A 25522-nucleotide genomic window follows, 5' to 3' on the forward strand; every position below is an offset into this window, starting at 1 on the left:
GTGTCTCCCACCACACTCCGTGGGGGTCCTGGCCCCTACCCCTCTTTCGTCTTGGGCTTGCAAATTCCCTGGGGCATCAGGAGGGGAGACTTCCGCACAGGATGAGTTGGACGGGACCATGCGGGGTCCGGGGACACATTTGGGCATGAGTCCTGCTGGGGGGACCACCAATGAAGTAAGATCCTCACTGTCCCCAGGAAAAGGGGCAGCGGGTGGACCACTGCATAAGGACATGGGGGGGACAATGGAGCCTAGGACGTCTGCAGGCCATAGTTCCTGGTCCTCAAATAATGCCCCTGTCCCAGCTTTTTATCTGCTTCTGAGCCACCTTGCACCTCAGCTGCTCGACCCCGTGCAGACCTCCCTCCCAGGGCGGTCAGGAGAGGCGACGGTCCCCCTGTTCTCCTCCCTCAGCCCCCCCCCCGCCTCACCCTCAGCTCAGGGCACCCTTTCCAGCCTCAGGACCCTCCTCCCTTCCTGCTTCCGAAGATCAGAATGTCCCCTTCCTGTGACCTCCTCTAAGATCTCCTCCTGGTTCTCACCATATGCCTGGATGTCCCGTTAGACCCCGGCCCAAATCAGCCCAGAATTAACTCTTTCCTCCACGGCAGGAGGGCTTAAACCTCAAATCTCCCAGTGCTGCAAAAGACGGGAGATGAGAAAAACTAAAACACTCCCACGTTAAAATACCCACCACCACTCCTGGTGCCAGGAACAGCCTCCTCCTGGTGGCCCAGGGGTCATGAATTTGGAAGCGCAGATAAAGAAATGCAATTCCAGCGCCGCGCAGGGCCTGCCGGAAAACACACCCATGCCGCCGTATGCATGTAAATGCTGTTTATTGATTTCAAATTTTAGGGTCAACCTACAGACAAAGCACCGAAGACTTAATTTTGGCTACAAGCAGAACAAGGTGGGGTGATGGAAAAGCAAAGATACACCAGACCGCGAGGTGGGAGGAAGTGGGAGGTGGAGGGAGGGGTCCCAGCGCTGTCACCATCGTCCTCCGCGGAGGAGTCGCTGAACCGACGAACGTCAATGGAATAGAGACTTCTAGACAAAGTGTGCAAAGTTACAAAAATAACCAAGCCAAGAACCAAAAATATAAGTAGCCAAAATTGGGAGCAGGAGACGGAAGGGAAGAGGAAGCATCAAAGCGTTAAACCCCCTTTTCCCTTGACACGGGGCAAAAACGACGCGTGCAGAAATCGTGATTTAAACGTATCATTTGGAGAGAGAGAAAGAAAACTACCAAAAGAGTGAAAAACAGAGTCAGTTAAAACTGCTAGCTCTGGGGTGAGGAATGGACAAAGAAGGGCAGGAAATTTTACTGTTATTCACAAGCTCTTCTGTGCCCTTTGGGGGTTTTTTCACCACGGGCCCGTATTATTTTGATTTAAAATTATTTTAAATTTTAAAAAGTGACACCCAAATCCTGGCCAACTGAACCGGAAATGGCCAGGCCAGGCCATCCATCTGCTGGGGCCCAGTGCCTGCTGTCCGGTGGATGCGGAGGGGTCTGTGTGGTGGCGGGTGCGGAGGGGTCTGTGTGGTGGCGGGTGCTGGGGTGGGAGGCGGGGACAGGGGAGGTTGGCGGAGGGCGGTGGAGGGCGGTGGAGAGGGCGGGGAGACCATGAAGGGCGGTGGTGGGGGTGGGGGAGTGGAGACTTGGGGACGGGGGGAGGGGGGAGGGGGGAGGGGGAGGGGGCGGGGGGAGAGTGGAGACTTGGGGGCGGGGCGGGGCGGGGCGGGGCGGGGCGGGGCGGGGCGGGGCGGGGCGGGGGGTGGAGAGTGGAGTCTTGGGGGCAGGGCGAGGAGGCGGCGCCCCTAGCCCAGCATGTTCCTGCAGCGCAGCCGCTCCTCCTCGCGCTTCTCCTCCAGGCGGCCCTCCAGCAGCCTCAGCTCCCTGTGCACGGCCTTCCGCATGGACGGCTCCAGCTCCAGCACTTTCTCCAGGTCCGCCTTGGCCTCCGCCTCGTTCCACACCTCCGCGTGAGCCCGCGCCCGCAGGTAGTAGGCCTTCACGATGCCTGCGGGGAGGATGGGCTGGACCCGGCGCCCAGCCCCAGAGACAGCCCCTCCCTGCCGGGCCTCACCAGCAGCAAACCCTTAACCTTGACCACGATCCTTAACCTGGCCTTGCCTCCTGAGCCGTATCCTCCACTGCAAGATGGGGATGATAGTAACAACGGCAGGGGTCGCCCTGGCACAGGGACCCTTCCAAGACCCTGTAGCTAACTTTATATTCATAACTTTTCTTCTTTTTCTTATAGAGGCTCCCCAAGTTGTGGAAGCTTTGGGGACTCTCCCAGCACCTGTCGCATACGGTGCTTGTGAGGATTAAATGAGACGACAGATGGGGAGAATTTAGCGCCCGCTGCATCGTGTTTGATGTTGTGAATCCTGTTCAAACACCGTCTCCACAAACATTGCCACATCCACGCATCACAGATACTAGTATGCATTGATACTACTCTCTGTATCGATTGCCTGCCTTTTTTAACAAAAATCTATTTACTCTCCACGCAGTCACAGGTTGGGGAGCTGCTGATAGAGTCGTCCTAAGAGACATTAAAATAGCATGCCTCCCACCGCGAGCACGGCTCATCCATCCCCCGGGATCCGGGTACGGGTTTGGGGATATCCTGCTGGGCGGAGGCAAGGTTTGGTGCTTTGTCAGGTCAGAGAAGAGCACGGAGGTCTGTGCAGGTGACTCTGCGCCCCGGGCCGGCCCTGCATCCCTCCCCGGGCGAGCCCACCTGGGTGGTGCCGGAGGATGTCGCTCGTGTGCTCCAGCACCTCGTAGTACTCCTCCTTTTTCAGCAGGCACTGGCAGTAGTTGAGGATGAGCGTGTTGATCATCTTCTCCAGCTTCAGCCACTGCACCTCCCAGGGCTTCTCCTGCCCGATGGAGAAAGGCCGGCCGTGAGCTCAGGCCGCGGGCTGCGCCCCACACGGTGCCCCCTGCCGGCGGGCGGCCCCCACCTTGGTCTGCAGGTTCCGGAGGCAGACGATGGCTTCCTGGTACTTGGCAGAGGCGGCCTCGTAGCGGCCCAGCTTGAAGAGCCGGTTCCCCTCCCCGTGCAGGAGGGGAACCGCCTGCATCTTCTCTGCGTTACTCAGGTTCCAGGTCTCCCTCTGGTACTCGCTCGGGGCCTCAACCTGGCGCGAGAGCTGCAGGTCAGGGAGGCAGGGACCCCGGGCGCCTGCACCCCACCAGGGAGGGACCAGAGAAAGTGGCCCCCCGGGGACAGCTCGCTGAAGTCAGCCTGCACTTTCCACCGTGGGGTCCAGCCGGCAGAATCATGCTTGCTGGTCCAATACGTGTGACTGTTTGGGGGAGCCCCAGGGCCCTACCCTAAATTAGCGCCTCTGTGCAAGTTAGGAAAGGCACCCCCTTTGTCAACACACTTCACTTCCAGTATTCACAAACTCATCACGATACTCATTCCATTAGAACAAGACACTGTGTTGCCATCTGCTGGAGAACTGTCCTTATAAAAGTACAAATACACATCGTCTGTAATGAGCACCTGAAAGGTGATGCTCTTGTGCAGTGTACATACCGCACAACTGTTCGAGCTGGCCCTTTGCTGATGCACTTCTCTTATTTACTTGTAATCACCCACGGAGCCCTCAGGCTGAACCTCCTTGGCTGTAAGCGGAGTCCTGACCTGGGCTTGACCCTCTCCCACCCCCACCCCCCAGACACCAGTCACTCTGAGGTTACGAGTGAGAGGGGTGGAGAGTTCCTTGCAGCCTCTCTCTCTCGGAGAACCAGGTCTGAACCCACAAACCACAGGGATGGGGGATGAAGATATAATGCTAAAATTTTCAAAACAAAAATGGAAGTAGATAACCGATAGAAGTAAAATGCCTCCAGAATGGAAAGAAATGACATTTAAAAAGTTGGTCCCCAGTGGGCTTTTCCCCTGAAAAAGTAGAGGACTTTTTTGGGGGCACCAAAGTGGGGTTGGATTCCAGCTCTCCTGTGGTTTGTGTGCCCTCTGTTGTTCTCTGAGAGACTGGGTGACGTCCAGGCACGGGTGACGCCCGCTGACCCCGGGCGCTCCCCGAGGCTGGCCCCGACCCCCGACCCCCGGGCCACACCTGCAGCAACTCGATCACGAAGATGAGCGGCTGCGGCTCCTTCTGCAGCTCATCCAGGTCCTCGTAGCCCAGCGTGTGGTAGGCGAACATGTTGGCCAGCCCGCACGTGTGCACGTGCCACCCGGTGGGGTCCTTGCCCTCCGCCAGCTGCCGCAGGCTCCGGGACAGGATGGGGTAGACCCCTGTGTGCTGTGGGGGAGGAAGGATGGACGGCGTCTGGGCTGTCTGCTCCGAGCTCGCTGGGCCACAGAGAGCCCCCCCTCTGAGCCCCCACAGCACGAATCCTGCTACCCCCCCATGCCTGCCCCACGGCTGTTACTACTTATTGCCCCCAACACACTCCCACTAATGGCTGAGGTTGACTGTGTGCAGGCAAAGGGCTCCACTTCTGTTAGCTCCTTCAGTCCTCAAGATGACCCAACGAGAGAGGCACCGCTAGTATCCCCATTTTACAGATGAGGAAACCACAGCCCAGAGAGGTTAAGTAACTTGCTTAAGGTCACACAGCTGGGAAGTAACGAACCTGGGATTCAAACCCAGCTCTGGAGTCCACACTCTAGCCACAGTGCCATGCTGCCTCTTCTTGGCCCTTTTGGTGGGCTCTAGTGTATTTTTCCACATGTCTCCGTGGACAAGGAGACCCTAGGTCCAAGAAGCCTGTGACTCACAGGGAGGGGAGTGTGGAGAGCAGTGGAAGGAGCAGGGCTCTGGGGTCCAAGCGGGCCGGGTTTGTGTCCTGACTGTGCTGCTGATTAGCAATGAGTCCCACTCCCCGCCCCTCCCTGAGCTGCGGTCCCCTCTGCTGCACCTGTCCAGTAGTCAGGCCATTGTGGGGATTCAGTGAGATGGTGGGGATATGAGTCTGGCTCTTCAAAGCCTCACCCAGCATTGGGAGCTGGGCTTGGCGCCCTTGGGGGGCAGGAGGCCTGGGGAAATCGGCCGGGTGGCCTCAGGCAAGGCCTGTGCCACACGGGGCCTCAGCTTCCCCATCTGCAAGCCGGGAAGGAAGGCCCAGAGACAGTCCCGGAGAACCTCCGTCCTTGGGCTGGGATGGCCCATCTCAGGCTCCCACACGGCAACTCCAGTAAAGACACACTGTTAGGAAAGTAAAGGGCAGACATGGTCCAGCTTGGCCTCCACGTCACCGGCTTGGGGCTGAAGGTGACCCCCAGCAGCCAGGATTAGCCTGAACGCCTTAGCCTCTTTATGAGAGAGATGACCAGATGGCAGTTAAGCCTGTTGGGATTAAGGCTGGAGGAAGGGGGGAAGATGCCCCCGGGATAGCTTGCTGCAAGGAGGGGCACTCCCGGCCCTGACATGGCAGCGCCCAGCTCGGCGGGCCCTTGTCCCTGCAGCACATCGTGAGCTGCAGACCCCAGGGCCAGGCAGCTGCTTGGGCATGACCTCAGACAAAGGCCTTGTCCTGCTAGACCCCTGCCACCCTCGTACCACCAGGGTCGCTGGTCAGCATGGTGGGCTGCAGGATGCCAGCAGGAGTGGGAAGAAATACAGGAAGGAAGATAAAGGCCAGAGGGAGAAGCAGGACTGGTCCAGAGGCCTGCATCCTCCAGGCAGCCTGTCAGAGGGAGGAAGGGGTGTGCGGAGTGTGGAGGTCTCAGCTCTGGGCCTGCCCTGGAGGCCTGCTTCCCCGGCTGCAGGCTGATGGGGCAGCCAGAGTCACATGCGGTCTCTGTGGAGCTAGACTCCCGCCCTTGGGACTCGCTCAGTGCACTGGGGCTACGGCTGGGGCAGCGGGAGCCCAGGACCACTGCCCCTCTCTGGGATGTCAGGGCCAGAGCCTGGTTCTGTTCAAGGGGCTGGATCTAGACTGGAGGTGGCAAACTGGTGAGCAGTGGGCCCTAGTCAGCTCGCAGCCTGATTTTGTTTCATCCTTCACATTGTGGGGTTTTTTGTTAATTAGTTGCCAACGTTTAAACAGTGAATGAGTTCACATGCTAATGAATATTTCTGGCTTGTCTCAAAAGCTCAGCACATCCAGCCACGCGGGGCCTCGGCTGTCACATGGCAGCTGTCAAGGAGCTGAGAGCTGCTGTCCCCCTTGGATGGACCAGATGATCTCCAGTGGCCAGGGTCCTGACCCTTTGTGGGATCTGAGTTTGTACCCCCTGGCCTCACAGGACTGGGCACGAGCAAAAAGTCCCACATAGAGACCAGAGGCCCCCCTGGGGAGGGGTGGGGGACAAGGAGGAGAGCATTCCAGGGCGGGAGCTCCCAGAGCTGCCTCTCTGGTTTAGGGGAAGGGGAGGGAGGGGGGGAGGGAGGCAGCCCCCTGCCCTGCAGAGACCTAAACTTCAAGGTAACCCGGTGAGGACTGTCCAGGCAGAGGGCTCTGCAGGGAGTGACCAGCAGCCAGTGCTTGGGGAAGCCAGGCCTTGCTGTGTCCTTTGTCATATAGACCTAACTGTCCCACTGATGCTTCAGTCTTTCCAAACCTCAGACTGTGAAGTGGACAGGGCCCCTCAGAGGAGAAGGGGCAAACTAAAGGAAACATGCGAAGCCTTCCCACACTTCCTGGCCTGGACGCTACCTCCTCCCTCCCACTTCGAGGTCTGATGAACTCCTATTCATCCGTCAAGACCCAGCCCAGTGTCATCTTCATGAAGAAGTTCCCCTAAGTTCCTAATGCAGTTAGTTGCCCCTGTCCTGTGGCCCTAAAGCACTCTGCCCTCCCTTATTTCTGTCAAGGCAGTGGCTGCCCTGCATTGTAACTGCTTAGCTGTCTGCTCCTCCTCCAGAATTTAAGCTCCTTGAGAGATGGGGACTTTGTTCCTTTCCTAACACCCAGCACAGGCCAAATCTGGTGCCCAGTGAAAGTTTTCAGATAGATAGATAGATAGATAGAGATGGGTGGATGCTTAGTGATGGAAGACCGGATTACAAATAATATTGGTTGAAGGGAAAGATGGATGAATTGATGCCTGAACGCATGGATGGATAGAGGTTGCGTAAAAGGTGGATGTGTAGGGAGACAAAAGACTCTGGAAAGTGTGTGTGTGTGTGTGTGTGCACGCACGCGCACCATCACAGCAGCTGTGGGCTGGGAGGAGAGGTGGGGGCTACTGGAAAAACCAACAGTCGCTGTGCCATAAGTTAACCAGCCCAGGAGATGGGCAGTGCACCCATGTGACTATGGATGTGGTCAAAAAAAACACAGACACCGAGGGAAGAAAACAGTCATGGCCACATCGCGGGAATAGCAGCAGCTTGTGGTTTTGCAAACAACAAATCAATCAACCAATCAAGAATTTATTGGCAGCCCTCTGTGCACACAGCTCTCCCATGTGAGCCGACGTGCAGCCTGTGGAGAAGGGGTTCTTGTTGGTGAGGAAGCCTTGTTTAACTTGTGGCCCAAATTACCGGTGCATGCGGGTCTAAAATGTACAGAAGCTCCTCATCGTAAGCAAGGTCAATAGATATCATTTTAAACAAACTGAAACCGCAGAGAAGTCGATATTCCAAAGACTTGGATTGTTAAAAATAAAACATCTTTTTAAAAATTTAAAGCATCAGGATGAAGAATAACAGGGACTGAGACAAAGGAAAGATGCTCGACTAATATCTGCGAAGTAAAGAAATGAGTGATGCCCTGGATGGGGTCCCCTTGCTGGAGAAGACGGCGTTGCAGCCTGAGTCTATCAGACATTGTGAAGAGAAACAGACACTGGATAAGGAGTGAGGGGACCAGGGGCCCCACCTGATCCTGTCCCTTAACTTGTTTGACCCAGAGAAAGTTACTTTCCTCCTCTGGGTCTCACATTTCCTCATCAGTAAAAAAAGAGAGTTAGTCTCTAAAAAAAATTGTAAGGGCTGGATTGACAACCCTTGAGCCCCATCCATCAATGAGAGAGGTGAGGAAACGGGGGTGGCTCCCAGGGAGCAGCACACAGCCCGACTTATAGGAAATGGGGGGTAGAGGAGCATGTCGGACAATTCCATGGCGAAGCAACCAACGAAATCAGAATGTGGCAACTTCCACAGGACAAGTGACCCAGGTCCTTCAACAAATTCACATCAAGGAAAAAGGGAGGGAGAAGCCAGAGATGACAAGAGACTCGAGAGACAGATCCACAAAGCGCTCTCTCTGGACTTCGGATCCTGATCTGAACAAACCCAACCACAAAGAATAAATGAGGAGACCACTGGAGAAATTGGAACAGTGGCTGGATATTAGTTGGCATTGAGAAATTATTGCTGTTTTTCAAGGATGTAATAATGATACTGAGGTTATGGTGTTTTTTAATATCTTTCTTTTTAGAGATAAAGTATTTACAGTTGAAACGCTACAGTGTCTGAAATGTGCTTTAACCACGCGGGGTGAGGAAGGGAGTGATGGCGGTGGATGAAACAAGACTTGGGGGGTGCAGATTGGGGCCGGCGTTGGGTGAGGGGTACCTGAAAGTTCTGTACACTTGTGTCGATGTTTGCATATGCTTGAAAGTTTCCAAAAGAAATGTCTGTTTAAAGGGGAGTGTTGCCATCTCCATCTGGGCCACAGAACAAGGAGGCTGACTTGTGCTGGTGATTTGTAAGAGCGAATAAATGCGAAAACAGCTTTGCAATGTTGGTAGGAGTGGGGAGGAGGGAAGAAAAGTGACCAATGGCCAAAAGTCTTCGGGGTCTAATAACCCTGCACAAAAAGTGAGGACGGTGGGTGGGCAGCTCACTCCCACCAGGCCCCCGGATCCCACCAGCCAGCTGCGACCCTGACTGTCACTTTAGGGGCTTGTTCTCTTGGGGGCTCCTGCTCCCTCTGACAGGGGCGGAGGGCGGGGGGAGGGTGCAGGATGCACCTTGCAGAGTCTTGTTTCACCCCCACTTTGCTGAAACACAGCAGCCCTGGAAGTGGGCTGGAGGCCACTGTAGAAGGTAAACCCAAGGAATGGGCCAGCATGGCCTACTTACGATGGTGTCGCACCAGAACTCGGCCACCTCGCTGACCCGCATGGACGTCAGCAGGATTTCCCAGACCTCCAGCTTGAACATGTTCCCAATGATAATGTGCATAGGCTGGCCCACCTGCTTGCTGTCATCTATCACCGTCCGCTCCTCGTCACATTTCATGGTGCGGAAATGAAAGGTCACCTGGTCACCAAGAGAGTGGACTGCAGTCCAGACAACACCTGGCAAGGCCCAGCAGAAGCCACCCCCTGTCACTGACTCCCAGGGCTGCCCTCAGGGGTCAGCTCACCCAATCCCACTCCCAGAGCATCCCCACCCCCGCCTGGACTCCCCCAGGGACAAGGACCCCACTCCCTCCTAAAGGACCCCATCTCACAACTCGGCAGGTCAGCAAGTCCTTCCTTAAATAAGCCCTAGATCCGAGGCCACAGACCCAGCCCCTCCATCATCCAGAGAGAATTTGTGGACAAACACCACAACGCCTGAGGGCCCTTCCTTCTCACTCAATGCTTGGGGCTCCAGAAAATTCCCAAAGCCCTCCCCTCACCCCATGCTGAAGCTTAATTTGCAAAGTATCAAAAATGCCTGGTGGATGGGCACAACTCAGAGCTTCCCAGATGCCCCGGGGTTGATGATCCAGGAAGGACCTGGCTGGCCGTTTTTTGGCAAAGCTGAAAGCTGTTTGCGGGGCCACTGGGCACAGCCAGAATGCAGAAGGTCACCAAGGGCACCCCCATCTAGTCTTGGGGGTGGGCCTCACTCACCCGGGATCCGGTGATGAAGTTTGGGAGCTCCCCCGTGCCCCCGTGCAGAATGGTTTTCTTGACCCCCTCCACGTTCAGGAGCAGAGTGTCGTCCATGGTGCAGGTGGAGGGAGACGTCCAGCCCGGCTGAGATGACCTCGCTGAGAGGAGGGCCCTCGGGCTGCGCAGACCAGGCCCAGATAATCTCTACTGGGAGGGGTGTGAACGGGAGGAGGAAGGCGGGCCCAGCCCCAGGCTGCTCATCAGGGCCCTGGGGTAGTCTAGCCCTCTGCTCCCTCTACTGCTCTGCGGCTTGTGTGGCCCCTACCTGATGGCCACCATTACTGCATCACCTTTGGTTTGTCCCAGCCCAAGAAGGAATGAAGTTGGCTGGAGCTTTCTCAAAGAAGGGGGAGAGGGAGTGAGCAGGACAGAGGCTTTAGGCCAGCGAAGGGATGAGGAGGGGAGCCCTGGAGACCCCCTGCCCTGCCTGGTCTCAGTGCCAACCCTGGTCTCAGACCCTTGGCCCCTTTGGACCCCAGTCTGGGGCCCTGCAGCCTTAGCCATCCCTGCCTTCCTTCTTTGGCAGGTTTGGGGAAAGTTGAGGAACCCTCCCCCAGCCCCACTCCTGCTCCCCAACCAAGGTCTGGCTGGTGCCAGCGGCTCTTCCGTCCCGTTTGGTGGGTCTCAGTCCCATGTCTGGGACCCAGGCAGAGCTTACTCAGGACATCAGGGATGCCCTTTCTGGTCTAAAAGTGAAAAATAATGTGAAAGCCTGGTATTTGGCACCACCTTGTGGCCTGTTCAAGTTCTTCTGCCTCGGCTCCCCAGGGGTCTGAGGGTGCTGGGGGCTTCTGAGGACCACAGAACATCTCTCTTCTTGACCCCAGACCGACTTGTTACACGGAGGGGGGACACGGGACCCTGCCACAGGCAGAGACGAGAACCAGACTGAGAGCCGACAGATCTGCGTTCAAAGAGCTGATCCCACTTATTTCCTGACCTGTGGCCTTGGTGTCTCCCATCCTAACTCCATTTTCCCCGAGGAATCCGAATTTCGACCTCTCCTGCCTCCTGCTCCGGGAAGTTGAGGGGCCTCCCTGGAGCAGTGAGTAGGACCCTGAAAAGTCACACCCAAAAGTCTTGATTCCCATGAGGAGCCATCGGCACAGAGGAGGCCAAGCCTGGGCCAGCTGTCTGGCTGGAGAACCCAGATGGGGGCAGCCAAGTCACGCCCTCCAGGACCCTCCCTGAGCACACAGACCCCCCCAGGGCCCAGCTCCATCCCTCCCTGGAGGAAGGGGGGTCAGGGTAGGGGGCACAGAGGCCTTTGTCTTCCATTCCATCCTTTCTCCAACCACACGGCAATCTACAGCGGTCTGCGTGCATAGGAGGTAAGAGAGCAAATGATAAAACTACAAAGAAAATAAAAGCAATTACCTCAAAAAACAACAGGGGGCGGGGGCTGCTTCTGGGGTCCCAGCAACATTGTCTCTTCACCCAGGTGATGGGCACGTGGCTGTTTACTTTACATGTGTGCATTATACCAGACTTTACGTTTTCGGCATTTTTCTGCCAGTGATGTAATTCACAGTGGAAGAGAAAGGTCTGATCACGTCTCACACTGTTTAAAACTTTCCCACTGTGCCAACTGCTTCCCTGTGGAAAAGGGGCAGAGGCAGAACTGAGAGGTTTGGCCAACGGTGGGCGGGGGCGAGATAGGGGGATCATGACTGGAGGGGGTGTTGAAGACGATGCCAGCGGTTTCACTGCCGAGAAGAATGAGGTGCTCGGGCCACAGCCTCCAGACAGAACCCCCAACCACTCCTTGGACCCCAAACTAACCTCCTAATGGATTCATTAAAAGGCAGCTCTAACAACCCCACACCCCTCTGAGAACTCAGCAAAGGCTTCCCACTGCCCTCGGGATAAACTCTAAGCTCCTTGCCTGGTCCAGGGAGCCCTGCAGCCCCTGCCTCTTGCTCCCAGCCCCGCCCTTGCCCTCGCTCAGCCTTGGCAGGGCTCCGGATCCCAGCATGGGCCTCCGAAGATCCCTCTGTCGGAAGACGTCTTCTCCTCGCTTTGTCCCCCTGACTCCTCAGCAAAAACACTAGATGCCGAGGGCAGCCCGTGCTGACCCCAGCTCAAATGGGGTTCCTTATCCCCTGGACACCCCTGTCGCTCCCTAGCACTTCGCATTCGTGGCATTTTGCACAGTTTGATGTCGGCTTCCTCCATCACATGGACAGTTCCGTGAGTTCCAGGAAACTGGTGGACGCTTTGCTGTTGGGCAGGGAGCCCCTGGGCAGGGCGAGGCTGGAGCTCCTCCTTCTCCTCCTCCAGCCTCCTCTCCAACAGAGGCGAGGGTGGAGCTGGACCCCAAAAAGCCTCAGCCTGCAACAACTGACTGGTTCTTCCTCTTCTCAAGGAGGAACAGGAGCCCCTGCACCCACCACCCTCGGCTAGGAGCCTGCTAACCTCAGCATCCTCCATCGACCCCCGCGCTCCACTCCAGGCAGGCAGAGGGACTGCCTGCCCATTCAGGTTCCTGCCTACTCCTCTCATTGCCATGGAGACGGATCTTGTTCACCTGGTCTGCCAGTTCGGTTCTGAGGGAAGGGGGTGTGAAGCCCCAAACAGGGAGGGCCTCATCACTCATTCATTCACTCATCCATTCCTGACACTTGATGAGGCCCTGTAATCTAAGGCTAAGAATTCGGGTTTTTAAGTCAGACATCCAGGATTTACGATCCAGCTCTGGCTCTCCGTCCCATCTTGAGCAAGACACTTGACCCGCCTGAATCTCAATTCATCATCTGTAATTTGTCATAGAGTTATGGTGAGGATTAAGGGAGAATAAAGGAAAAGCACTGAGCACACCCATGTCAAGGGCTCAGCAAATATAAGCCATTGCACTGATGCCCGTGAGGTGCCTGGCACAGACAGACAATTGGGACAAGACAACCCAGTTTGAGAGACTTTGTTTCCAAGTGTCTCAGCTTCACAGAGTCCCATACTTTCAACTTCGTTTTCATAAAAATCACAACTCTTGCTTTCCCCTCATATCACGTTGGTGAAGGACCTGAATTAAATTCCCTAATTCCAAGAAAAAAATACAACTGGCACAAACAGGTTTGGGAACAAACACCTCTGATGCTTGGGAAATATCAACGCCCATCACGCATAGTTTCAGGAAACTGTTTCATGACACATATGTGTGTGTGCTGGGCGTCTTACCTGGGTGTGCTCCCCTCGAACGTGATGTTCCCTGGGCAAGAAGATCCTACACACACACACACATTCTTTGCTTGGTGAGCTCATTTTCTAGGTCTCAGCTTTAAGTGACATAATTTTTGTGTCATAACTTTCTTTGATTGATTGATTATTGGTTATTTGACTAACTAACATCTGTCTCTCCCCACACGTGGGACTTGAGTTCCGTGAGGGTAAGGAATGCGTCCGTTTGCTGACCTGGGGGCCCATTTTTAGCACAGTGCTTCCTCTATCAGACGCCAGTAGGTATTTGGAAAGACACGAGACGGGGACGCGGGGAGGGAGGAGGAGGGTTGGAGAGCCCAGGGTGACGTGGGTTGGCATGTGGGGTTAAGGTGCCTGCAGTGCCCAGGAGGAGATGGGCACAAGGGGACAGGTGCGGCTGAGGAGAGGCTACGGCACGTGGACCCTGGTCCCAGACCCACAGTTGGAATCCTTGGCCCTGCGTCATACTAACTGAGGGAGATGGGGGCCCAGCCTAAGCTCTCTGTGCCTCAGTCTCCTCGTCTGGTCTGGGCTGCACTGAGTGTCAGAAAAGTTCATAATATACAGCACTTGGGACACAAGTTCCTGCTGCACAGTGAGGGCCCCATGCATGCTCATCGCTCTCACCGTCCTGTGGGCGGTCACCGAGGCCAGACGAGTGGGTGAGATCACCCAGAGGTGAAGAAGAGGCTGAGGACAGAGCGTCAAGGAGCATCAGCGAGACCTTGGCAAGAGAGTGGCTGGGGGGCAGGGGGCGGGGAGCAGAGAACCAGGTGAGGACGGGGAGAACCAGCTACTTTGAGGTCACAAAAAAGAAGGAGGTGGGGGGGGAGATGCTTTCTAGAGGGAGGCATTCGACTCCCAGGTGTGGCCGCGCTCATTGGTGGTGGGGGGGGGGAGGGTCTGTTCCTTCTTCTAGGGTGGGTTTTCTCGTTGCAGAGTGTGGGTGGTGTTTGGGGAACACAGGAGGGCAGTGCCTTGTCTCAGGAAGGCAGAGGGTCAGGCTGGAAGTTTGAAACAAAACCTCCACGGGAACCCAGGGCTCCGAGCTCCCAGTCCCCACCCCCCCCCCCCCCCGGCTCTTTCTAACAGATCCACTGAGACCTCCAGACAGGATGCGAGGGTCCCCAGGAGCCCAGGACCGCGTCTCCGCTGGGCCCTGTCCGACCTGTGTGAACCCTTTGCAGTCCGACAAGGCGCCCCGGTGGCCTGGGGCCGAGCGTCCAGGAGGGGGCGCGGGGGCTGGGCCGGCGAGGGGCGCGGGCGGGACCCGCAGTTACAACGGAGAAGCATCTCTCCGCGCCGGGCTCGGCGGGGTCCTGAGAGATGAATGGCGACGGCTGGGCCAATCCGCGGACAGGATTCACAGCCGCGAGACCAGGGGGCCAATCGGATCCCGGGCGCGGCAGCGAGGCGGGGACGGAGCCAATCAGCTGTGAGGACAGGGCCAGGGGCGGATCCGCGCGGAGTTTCAAATCGGCCAGGGTGGGCGAGGAGCAGCTGTGCTCGGCGTCTGGTCGACGTTGGGGGCTGTTAGGTGAGTGCGGGTCGTAGTGGGGCTTCTGTTCTGAAGGGACCACGGGGTGGGGGGGAATGAGGGGCGATGGGAGAATGGCACTCTAGTTAGGATGGGCACGGCATGTGGGCGTGTGGGTATCGCAAGGTGGAAATTGGGGTGTCTGGTCAGCCGCGGGGTCCGGGCGGGAGCGCGTTGGGTCAGGGTGTTTGTGAAAGAGCCGCTGATGGTGCCCTGGCCAAGTGCTGAGGCTCGGGAGGGCCGGCCCTGACTCTGCCTCCCTCCCTGAGGCAAAAAGCGGAAAAGAGGTTGGGATGAAAAGCCGGCTGTGTTAGACGCTTGCGGCAAGGGACGGCAGGAAATGCTGACCGGCCTTGTAGGGCCTCTGCCCTCTGCTGGACCTCGCGGGCCCCCTTCCAGGAAGCATCCTGCTTCTGACTGCCAGAGCTGCCAAGTGTCCACACCCCCAGCCTGAGCCATCCACCCCACCCCATGGGCCTCCATCCCATCTCTTCCACTGTACCCAGGCACTCTGTGGAGCCTGGGAGTGGGGGATGCCTTGCTGACCTGCCTTTCCTCCCCCTTCTCAAGGTCTAGCGGACAGAACAGACTCTTGGCCAAGCAGATGGCCTCTCGGTGGCCGGGCGTGGGGGTCTCCGTGCGCCGAAGATCTCTCCAGGACCAGGAGCAGCTGGAGGAGAGTGCGGTGCTGCAGCCTGCAGTCGGCCATCCAGAGACCTCCAGCCGGGCTCTGGGCTCCCTGTGCAGACAGTTCCAAAGGAGGCTGCCCCTGAGAGCAGTCAGCCTCAACCTGGGGCCTGGCCCCTCCTGGAAACGCCTGGAAACCCCAGAGCCAGGGCAGCAGGGTCTCCAGGGTGCGGCTCGCTCAGCTAAGAACGCCTTGGGTGCCATGTCCCAGGTAATGCTGACAGTGCTAACCATCCATTTATGGAGGTGCCAACGGCTGCTGCCCTCAAGGAACCCCCAAGAATATAGACTCCATGAGGACGGGGACTTTGACGCTTCCTATTGATGTAACCCAGCACCCCAAATAGTTCTGGCACTCAACAAATAGTTGAAGGAGTGAATGAAAACAGTGTCATGGAAGAAAAGATCCTCACGGTGCAAGGTGATAAGAGCTGTATTGTGATAGGAAATTGCAAGGAAGCAGCTGATGGTGGGGGGCCCCCAAAACAAGCTCAGAGGGTGAAGGCTTCCCAGAGGAGGTGACTCCATGGAATTCACCCAGGAAAGGGGGAGCATGAGGAGTCTAAGGCAGGCGCAACAGTGTGAGCCCAGACCCAGAACGGAGGGAGGACTGGCAGGAGCTTAGTCTGGGCGTGGCCAGAGAACAGACAGTGAGATGGGGCAGAGGAGAGGCTGGTGTGCTCAAGGTGTTAGTCTCCCAAGAGTGCCTGGGAGCCCTGGGGGCCAGTGGGGAGAATTTTCAACAGGGTGGGAATTGAGTCCGATTAGCATATTAGAACTTGTTCTTTAGCTACTCCATGGAAAAGGGGTCAGAAGCAGATTCCCCCTAAGGGGGCCGGCGGCCTGGCCTTGCAGAGGACTGAGCAACTTTAAGAGCTACTCAGAAGGTAGATGTGAGAGGATTTGGTATCAGATGAGATGTGTGGGCAGGAAGATGTCACACATGTTGGGTGTGAGGTGCCTGTGGATGCATCTTCGAACCTGGAGCTGGAGATGTGGAGAGGGGTCCCCTAGAAATGACCGAGGCCAGGAGAGAGAATGGACCTCCATGGAGAGAACTGGGGGGCCGGGGGAGTCTCCTTGGTGTCTGATGGAGAAGCTGAAGATGTGGGAGAGGGAAGCTGTTGCTAGACCCTTTGCAGAAAGTTCTCTGAGCCAAACGTTAGTCCTTGTCTGGAAGGGCCCAGTGATCGTTTTAACCCCCCGGGGCTCCGAGCAGCCTGCCCACTCACCAGAGGTGACTCGGGGCTGCGCTAAGCTCTGCACTCCGGTTTGCTGAGGCAAAGACAGTCTAGCTGAGGAAGAGCCTTCACAGCCGTCCCCCAGCTGGTGCGAAAGGCCCAAGAGTTAGGGCTTGATCCTGTGGGCAATGAGGAGCCATAGAAGGGTTTTGAGCAGTTGAGTGTCATGATCAGAACTACCTTCGAGAAGGGTCTCTGCATACGAATGTGGAGGATGGACTAAAGCGAGTGAGACCAGAGTGGAGACCAACTATCTCATGGTGTCCTGGGGGGTTGGCCTGGTCTTCTGGGCCTTGCTTTTGAGTCTGTGGGTCAATCTATGTTCCAAAAGAGGGTTTGGACTTAGACAAACGCAGGCGCTGTGAGCCAGAGTGGCTCTGCTGTGACCACGGCACTCATGCCCAGGTCCATGCACAGGCCCATGGCCCTATCACACGGACTCATCCACATCCCTCAGCCTTGAGACGGAAAGCTGCCTGTATCTGTAGGATGGTGGGTGGAGAGACGGCCTGGAGACTTGGGGGAGCTCCCCTGTGGCTTGTCTGTGCTCACCTTTCCGTGTCCCTGTACAGAGAATCCAGGAGTCCTGCCAGAGTGGCACCAAGTGGCTGGTGGAAACCCAGGTGAAAGCCAGGAGGAGGAAGAGAGGGGCCCAGAAGGGCAGCAGCCCCCCAGCTCGCAGCCTGAGCCAGAGGAGCACCCGGCTGTCTGCAGCCGCCCCTGCCCATGCAACCCTGGACCCCTGCGAGAGGGAGCAGCTCAGCCTCTCAGCCCAGAGAGGCCCATGGGGCCACCCACTGCGGCGGTCCCGGAGGGAGGCTGCCTTCCGAAGCCCCTACTCCTCGACAGAGCCCCTCTGCTCCCCCAGGTAAGAGGAACAGAGTTTGCCCAAAAATACCAACTGGGCCCCAGGGGCATCTGAGCCCCTCCTGGGGCCACCTGGAGCCAGGGGCACCCTGAGCTGAGTCACATGTGTGTTCTGGCCCAGCTCTGCCCCTCCCTGGAAGGGTCCTGGGGAAGTCCTTCAGGGAGCTAATCTGTCACAGTATCACACTCACCCAAACCACCTGGTGAGCCCAAAAGCCAGTTTTGAAGGCATCTGGAGGCTGAGGCTCAGTTTCCAAGCAGGGAACGGCAGAGCACACCTGTCTACAAGATCACCTGCCCTTGACCTTGGCCTCACAGGCCTTGATCCGTCTGTTCTCTGCCAGATGCTCCAAGGCACTCTGACGTCACTTCCTGGAGTGAGGGTCTGGGGTGAGGCGTTCCCAGCCCCCACTGGTCATCTCCAGGACCCAGTGCTGGGTTGGGAGGGGCTCCCACCACAGGTTTCCAACCAGTCACTGGTACATGTGGCTTTTCCTCTGGTTCAGTGAGTCTGACAGTGATCTAGAGCCTGTGGGGACAGGAATTCAGCACCTCCAGAAATTGTCCCAAGAGCTGGATGAGGCCATTGTCGCTGAAGAGAGGTGAGTTGGCATCCCATGCTTCAAGGTGAAATGGCCAGGAGGGCCCCCGAGCCATGCCATGTTTATAGGCAGACCTCTGGTTCTAGCTCTATGACCTTGGCTCTATGTGACCTTGGCCAGCCCCTCCCCCTCTCTGAGCCTCGGTATCCTGGTCTGCAACATGAGAAGAGATGAAAAACCTAGATAGGGTGGTGATTAAGGATGTACCCTGGGCGTGCGTGGCCCCCTGGGCCTTGGGATCCCACATTTCTCCATCACCTGGAACCTCCCATGTGGCCAGGGACCTGGTTCCTGAAAGACCTGCCCGGCCCCCAAGGCCCCCCATGGCTCCTCTGTGCCCTGACCACCCATGGAATTGGGAAAAGTTCCATGGCCACTGGGAGTTCCTGGTCTGCCTGCTCAGGACGCCATCGTGCGGGCAGGGCCCGGGTCAGGAGCTGCGCTAACTTGGGGCTGTTTCCCTATTTGTACATGGCCGTGATGAGCTTTCAGGTGGGGCCCTGCCAGCTCTGACTGTATGTCAGGGGGGCCACGTTCCTTCCCACCATGTTGCCAGGTCAGGTCTCATCTAGTCCAGGCTGGGGGGGCCCCTCAGAGCCTGCAGAACACAATGGCATCTGCCCCTCCCACTTTCCCATCTCTAGTGGCGACATGACCATTTCTCTCATTCGTGACTGAGGACAGTGCCCTTCAGGTAACACCCTCTCCCAAGCATCTTTCTCAATGTCATCTTCCTCCTCCTATTTCTCTTCCTCCTCATGCATGAGCACGTACGCATATTGCGAGGCACGTTAAAGAACCAAGTCTTTTCTGGAAAAACCCACAGAGCTGATGGGCCCAGCAGAGTAGGAAGTGTGCAAGTCTTCCTACCTGCTTGGAGTCAGACTGCTGACCCACTGACCCCATCACTAACTGAGCATTCCGGGGCCCCAAGCCGCTAGACCACCTTTGGACTCCTCATTTGCGGAGAAGGCAGGCTAGGTGTTCCCACCTCCCCTGCCTTGGGGGGCATGAAGGGAGCTCTGTCTTGCAGGACACAAGCCATATCTGGCCACCATACCCTCAGCCCCAGGATCTGTGCCTCCCCATGACTTCCTGGAGGAAACCCCCTGGAGACGGCAGCGCCCCTGGGTCACACTAACAAGGACTTGACTGACAAGGGCCCAGATGGAGGTTGCTCTGGGGCCTCTGCTCTCCTGTTCCGGTCACATCTAGGTCCACCATGACATCCTGCCACCGTCCAAGAGTGACTTGGGGAGACCTCGGAGAGGGGCGGGGATTGTTCAGGCTACTCCCCTTTTGGGCTTAGGAACTCATCCCACACTTGAGCCTCACGGTTGCCTCGTTTGCAACGTGAGGCGCAGGCAGCAGAAGATATTTGAAATCTCCAAGCTGTGTCTCCAGGAGCGGGGTCTGCAGAGAATTATCGGTCATCCTGTGTCACCTGTGCCAAGGCCCTCAGGAACCCAGCTCCGCCCTGCTCCCCCATCGGAGCCCCGGGAGAAGGGATAGGAGAGCCTCCCAGGCCCTGAGACCCTGGCCGCCCGGGACCTGTTCATGCTCTCAGCACGGGGCACGGTGGGTGTGTAGGGATGGGGGTAGCACATTCACTAGCAATTTCTGCCCTTTGTAAATTATTTAAGAAATCTGCTTTATCATTTTATTAGAAAGAAACCAGTATGAGACTTTCCTAGATAATGTTGCTTTTTCATAAATAAAGACTCTCTTTCCATATTTGACGTCTCTTCTGTGTCCCCACACCACTCTGGTCTGTGGTTTGGGGCCCAGCTTTGCTCCCTCACCTCACCCTGCCCCCCGCCCCCGACTCCTGCTCCGAGCCAGCCTGCCCCCCACGCAGGGAGAACACGAACAACGGGAAAGCCAGCTCGGCTCAGCTCAGCGCGAAGCCCATTTTAAAGGCAAATAAGGTTTTTATTTAAGTGACAACGTTTGAGAGTTAAAAACCAGCTCACGTCAAAATCAAGACCAGTTGTAAAAATCTTTTAACTCCGTAATGCTGTTTTTGTCTTGTTAGAAATCTGATATTTTACATTTTCTTTTCTAACGGATTTTGTACAAGGCAGCCATGAGGAATATAATAAACCTTTTTCACCACAGAACCACCCACCACAGACAATACTGAGAGTTACACACTTAGGAACAGTCAGACCACGGACAAGATCAGACAGGCTGCCACCACGGAGTAAACGAATAGAAAAGGACAGCGGGGTCCAAGGGTGGGGGTCCCCGTGAGCGAGCCGCCCTCCTGTCCTGCCCCTCCTTGGCATCACCTGCCTCTCCTTGTCCCAATAAGGGTGGGGTCAAACTCTGATTTTCCTCCCAACCGCCCTGGTGGCCTCTCAACAAGGAGAGCCTGACCCGGGCCAGGCCTTGCAGTTTGGACTTAACCTAACTATGATTTTTTAAGTAAGTCCCCCCAGGCCCAGAAGGAGAGTAAGGAGGGAGCGGATGTTTCTTTTGGCTGAGCCAAAGAGACTAGGTTTCCAGAGCACTTGGCACCCAAACCCCCGGGGTTTGGCGGGAAAGTTGACTGTTTAAGGCGGGGTCAGCTGCAAGGCTCCTGGAAGTCAGGGTGCCCCTCCCAGGCGGGGTCACACCCAGGCTGGGTGAGAGAGTGTCCAGGCAAAACCAGTGCCACCTCTGGCCCCATTTCCACCGGCCTCAGTGTCCGGCTTTCATCTAAAAATGGCACCACGTTTGTCTGCTGGACACTTCCAGGGTGCGGGTATGGACTCCAAACGGGTAACAGTAGGGTTTAAAAACCAAGAGATCCAGCCTCCCTTCTTTCAGAGGGCCCACCCCCCAGGAATCTCTGGGATATTGGGGGGCAAACACATGTGTTTTCTGTGGCCCAGCACACAGACAGGAGGGCCACTCGCCCAAACGCACGAAGAGGCTACTCTTCTTCAAACTCTGCGGAGCCCCAGGGAGGAGTGGAGAGCTTCAGGGAAACCCAGGATGCCAGCAGAGCAGCCTCAGGATGCACCCGACCCCCAGCAGGGTGAACGCAGAGGAAGGCGGCCGGCAGGGAGCCGGGCAGGACAGCCGCCTGGTCGGCAGGACGAACATGCCAGGCGAGAACAAGGAGCTTTGGTCAGGCGGGAAGACCCGTTTCCCAGCTCCTGGGGAGCAGGCACACCGGGAGCTAGAAGGATTCTCTAGAAAACAGCCGGACTGGGGGTCACAGAACTACTCGGAGAGAGGCAGCGGCTCCCCGTCCGGAGAACAACACGACTGGGTTCTTTGTTTTTCTCCAACTGAACTGGACGGACAGCACAGAACACACCACTGGGAAAGTGCATGTTGGTCACAGGTGCCGTGAAAGCTGCACTGAACGGACGTTGTCTGAGTGGGTCACTATACAGAACCGCACACGCACACACACGGTCACACACACCAGCTAAAGCCCCTAGGGAGTCGTGTTCACAGCCTCTCACTGTACACCATCAGCATCTCAGGTGTGAGTCACCAGAGCCCCAATCCTGGGCTCTGGAAGGAAGGAGTGGTGGCCTCCCGCTGGGTCCTGCGTCCCCGCTCCGACCCCCAGAACCACAGAACCCTGCTTGCTCGGACTCCAGATTCCCCAGGGCCCCACTCTCTCTCTCCTGCTCCCAGCCTGGAGTTCTCAGAAAGGGCCCAGCGAGTCTAACTGGGGGGGGAAGAGCCCCGCACTGATTACTTCATCAGCTGCAAGTGACACATCAGTGGCCTCCAGAAAAAGGAGATAGTGGAGTTTCCAGGACTCAGACTAAGCCTGCCCGAGTTTGACTCAGGGTCTATTTTGGAAAGGATGGGGAGGATGAGGTGGCTGTGCCATACGAGCTGGTGCCTTATGGAGAGCCAGGAAGGATGAAGTGTTAAAGGAGGATGGGCCCGTGTGAGCCTCCAGGAGGCAGGACTAGAGGGGAAGCTGAGGGTGATGGCCCCACCCCAACAGCCTTGCCAGCAGCTCCGGGATTGGGTGCCGACGCAGTGCCAAAAGGGGGCAGAGGGCTGGCAGACAGGTCGGGCAGACGTGGCAGGAGCTGGCAGACTGGAGAAGACACTTTTCTGAGAGAGAGCCGGGGTGGGGGCTGGGAGTCGGACCCCTTGGGCCTCAGCAGGGTGCCCAGTTTGCCAGGCGATTCGCAGCAGCGATGCCAGCCGCCCCCATCAGCAGCCACCGTCCGGGGGGACGTTGGCCACGTGGGAGCTGCAAGAGGTAGACATTGAGCAGAAGCGACACTGAGCTGACACAGTTGCCTGCTGTTTACAGACGTCTGGGCCCTGGGGCAGCCCGGCCCCTGACACAGAGCGCTGGCTGAAAGAGCTACAACCAGCCTCGGTGACAGCCCGCGCGGACTCAGAGGCGGGCCCACGTGGCCAGGGAGCAGGGGGGAGTTCTGGAGACCAATGCCCAGGCCACGGGCTCAGCAGCAGGAGGGCCTGAGCAGGCTTTGAGGGGCCCCAGGGGAGCCAAGCCCTGCCAACCTCGGGACGACCCGGGGGAGGTCATGGGCACAAACGAAGCTGAGTGGCAGGAGGAAGGGAAGAGAATGCAACAGTTTGAGCCAAAATTACGTGAATCCCAGAACCCTGGGATCTCAGCTCTATGCCTTCCAGGAGCCATAAGGGAGAAATCGGTCTGCGCAGAGCTGGGGAGGGGGAGCCAGACCTGTCCCTCTCTGGGGATGTCTCTGTCCCTAGGACGCCAGGGTTACACATCAGTGCAAAGCGCCCCTCTCCATGGAGCAGGGGTCCCTTCATAGCCCACCTCCCCCACACACAGAGGGGCTTCCTTTGAAGGAGTGGAGCAGGAGCTGCTCCATCCGGCCCACTCAGAGCCCCTCCCAGACAGTGCGGAAGGGACAGATCACTGGACACTCCAAGGGGCTCTTAGGCCTGAAAAGCCTCCAGGCGCAGAAGCGCAGGACAGCCTAAGAGTCAAAAACTCACACGGATCTTAGCTGGGTAGACCCCCTCCAATCACATAAGGAAGGCAGGGCCCAGAGAGGGCAAGCAACCAGCTCAAGAGCTCACAGCCAGCCCAGCTAGGCCAGAGCTCAAGGCTGCAGCCTCACAGGGGAGGGCACCCAGCAGGACTCTGGGAAGAGGAACACCTGTCTGTCCTCAAGGGCCGTAGGAGAATGGTGAGGACGCTGAGGACAAGGAGGGGGAATAATGGACAGCGGCAGGAGGACAGACCATCAGCACCAGATCCCACCCCCCAAGGGCCACGGACTGACACAGCGAACATAGGATGAGCCCTGGGGACATCTCACTCCCAGAAAGTGGCCACCTTGCCATAGTAGAGCCAGGCCCAAGACGGTGACCCCGGATGTCACAGGAAGAGCGGGCACAAATGCCACTCACCCCTCCACCATACAGCCATGAAGCTGTACCTGCCAGGGCTGTTGATCCCTAGTCTGGGGGCTTCTCCCTTTAGGGCCCGCCTAGCATCGCTACCAAAGCCTCAGGAACTCAGAAAGACGGGAGACTTCGTCAAACCCTCCAGCTCCGGGCAGGCCTGCCCCCGGGACCACACAAACATCAGCCCTGACTCGGGCTTGCCATCTCAAGCTTGGGGGAGGCAGCAGCAGCTGCGCGGAGACCCCCGGACCTCACCCCCTCGCAGCCCAGGGAACCCCTCAGGGCTGGGCAGGGTCCCTCCCCACTCTGGTCGGACACTGCTGGACAGACACGGGAGGGAAAAAGCAGGAAAAGGCCTGTGTCGGGGAGAAGGCAGCCCCTCCGGTCCCCGCAGGCGGCCTGGCAGGGCCCCCCTGCTCTGCGCACAGCCCGGCCCTCAGGGCACCGACTCGAACTTGGGGGCCCCACGCGCCCAGCTGAGCGCGGGCAGGGGCCGCTCGTGGTCCTTGTCGGACTCGGGCTGGCTCTGCGCCCGCTCGGGCTTGGGGTTGGCGGGCGGGTCGGGCTGCTGCACCGACATGGTCCTGCGCAGGTGGTTGCGCTTGCGCAGGAACTCGGGCTGCGCGTGCAGGCCGAAGCTGCCCTTGCGCAGGATCATGCGCGAGTTGTTCTTCTTCGGGCGCGAGCGGTGGCTGGCCTCCAGCGCGGCCAGGTGCGCGGCGTAGCCCTCGCTCAGGAACTGCGGAGGAGACAGGCGTCAGGCCAGCCGGGCTGGGTAGGCCCCTGGTCCTGCCGCCCGAACATGGCCCTTTTCCTGGAACACGCTGCCACGGGGTCTTCAGTTTTCTGTGGAACCTCCCAGAAGTGGGGAGCTCATTACCGTGAAAGCCTCCCTACCCAGCTTTGGACAACAGAGCGCTTCTATCTGTACCCGTGGGATAGGCCAAGTTCTCCAGATTCTTGATGGGGTGAAGTTCCCATCCTGGTCACTCTCACTGAAATCCCAAAATGTAAGTCTCTTCCACCATCCAGCTTCTCGCAATGTCACTCCGTGATTGTCTGGCCCTCGCAGCTTCCCTTCTTGCCAGTCCCTCCCCCACGGTGTCCTCAGAACCTTGCTACTCAAAGTGTGGTCCATGGACCAGCAGGGTCAGCAGCATTTGGACCCTTGATGGGCAGAATCTCAGGCCCCACCCCAGGCCAGTGGAATCAGAATCTGCATTTCAACAAGATCTCCAGGTGACCCGTGTGCATGTTAATTTGAGAAGCCCTCACTTCTCAAACTAACTCTGAGCTCCCACCATCTTCTGACCCTCTGGTCACTCTGGTCACTGACCACCCCTGCTGGTCACTGTCAGACACCTTATACTCAACATGCCCCAAAAGGAGGTCATCACCTTCCTTTCAGTCTGCTCCTTCTCCAGCCTGCTTCTCAGTCCCAATAATGGCACCCCCCCACCCGGTCACCCAAGCTAGGAACTGGGGTGCCAGGCTTGGCTTGCCTTCATCCCGCACCTCTGATCTGTTCATTCTCAAATCCCACCCATCCTGCCTGGGAAATGCCTCTAAGACCCTTCGCCTTCTCTCCATCCCCCGCCCCTTCCTCTGATCCGCCTTCCACCTGCAGCCTGGGGGATGGCTCTGAATTACAAACTCACCCCCAAGACTTAGGGGACGGAGTCCCAACCTGGCAAGGCACACGGGCCACTCCAGCCACCCCATCCCTTCCTCCCACATCACACTCAGCCAGCCTGGGTCACCTGCATGTCCCAGAATAGGCATAATAGGCATGTGCTCTGTCATATGACCTTTGCTTTTGCTTCTGCTTCTGTCACAAATGCTCCTCCAACCTCAGGCCCTTTCTGGCCAATTCCTTCAAACTCCTGAAAACCAACCTTGCCCCTGAGTCCAGCTCAGCCGCATCTCTCTGGGGCCCCACAATTCTCTGTGCTCCCCATCATGCACTACAGCTCTTGCCATACTGCACTGTCATTGTCTGCCAATATTTCCATCTCCCTCACTACACTGGATGACATGACATCCAATTCCACCAGGGATCTCCCCTGCACCCAACACAGGGCCTAGTCCAAGGCAGGTGCCTGGGAGTGTTTGTTGAATGAATGAATGAATGAGCAAATGATGGAATGAACAAATAAATGATTGAATGAAGGAAGGAATGAACCATCT

The 25522-nt window shown here is 57.4% G+C and overlaps 3 protein-coding genes across 8 annotated transcripts in view; 1 reads left to right on the forward strand and 2 right to left on the reverse strand.

Moving 5' to 3' along the window:
• Positions 1–1755: 1755 nt before the first annotated feature.
• AIPL1 (aryl hydrocarbon receptor interacting protein like 1) lies at positions 1756–9971 on the reverse strand. 2 transcript variants are annotated; one of them, XM_014832556.3, is made up of 6 exons: positions 9795–9971; positions 9034–9213; positions 4111–4299; positions 2986–3162; positions 2760–2901; positions 1756–2030 (listed from the first exon to the last, which is right to left on the reverse strand). In XM_014832556.3, the coding sequence occupies exons 1-6, from the start codon at positions 9888–9890 to the stop codon at positions 1828–1830; spliced, it is 987 nt and encodes a 328-aa protein (XP_014688042.1). In that variant the 5' UTR covers positions 9891–9971; the 3' UTR covers positions 1756–1827. The 2 variants fall into 2 exon arrangements, with proteins under 2 accessions (XP_014688042.1, XP_070338615.1); XM_070482514.1 differs by having other exon boundaries at positions 9034–9251; positions 9795–9920.
• A 4156-nt stretch (positions 9972–14127) lies between these two features.
• Positions 14128–20389, forward strand: PIMREG (PICALM interacting mitotic regulator). 3 transcript variants are annotated; one of them, XM_044744931.2, is made up of 6 exons: positions 14128–14568; positions 15139–15466; positions 17069–17364; positions 17870–17965; positions 18610–18659; positions 19032–20389. In XM_044744931.2, exons 2-5 carry the CDS (start codon positions 15173–15175, stop codon positions 18641–18643), a joined length of 720 nt encoding a protein of 239 aa, XP_044600866.1. In that variant the 5' UTR covers positions 14128–14568; positions 15139–15172; the 3' UTR covers positions 18644–18659; positions 19032–20389. The 3 variants fall into 3 exon arrangements, with proteins under 3 accessions (XP_044600866.1, XP_014688207.1, XP_070338618.1); XM_014832721.3 differs by having other exon boundaries at positions 14131–14568; positions 18999–20389; XM_070482517.1 differs by having other exon boundaries at positions 14141–14568; positions 18610–20389.
• PITPNM3 (PITPNM family member 3) overlaps positions 18644–25522 on the reverse strand; it is a 91942-nt gene continuing 85063 nt past the window's right edge. For 2 of the 3 annotated variants that reach the window (XM_070482515.1, XM_044744928.2), the window contains one exon: positions 18644–24074. In XM_070482515.1, coding sequence (XP_070338616.1) covers positions 23772–24074 — 303 coding nt within the window. In that variant the 3' untranslated portion in view covers positions 18644–23771. The remainder of the gene's footprint in view (positions 24075–25522) is intronic. The other variant, XM_070482516.1, reaches the window with a different exon arrangement.

The sequence above is a fragment of the Equus asinus genome, chromosome 13 (genome assembly GCF_041296235.1).
Source record: "Equus asinus isolate D_3611 breed Donkey chromosome 13, EquAss-T2T_v2, whole genome shotgun sequence".
Lineage (NCBI taxonomy): Eukaryota > Metazoa > Chordata > Mammalia > Perissodactyla > Equidae > Equus > Equus asinus.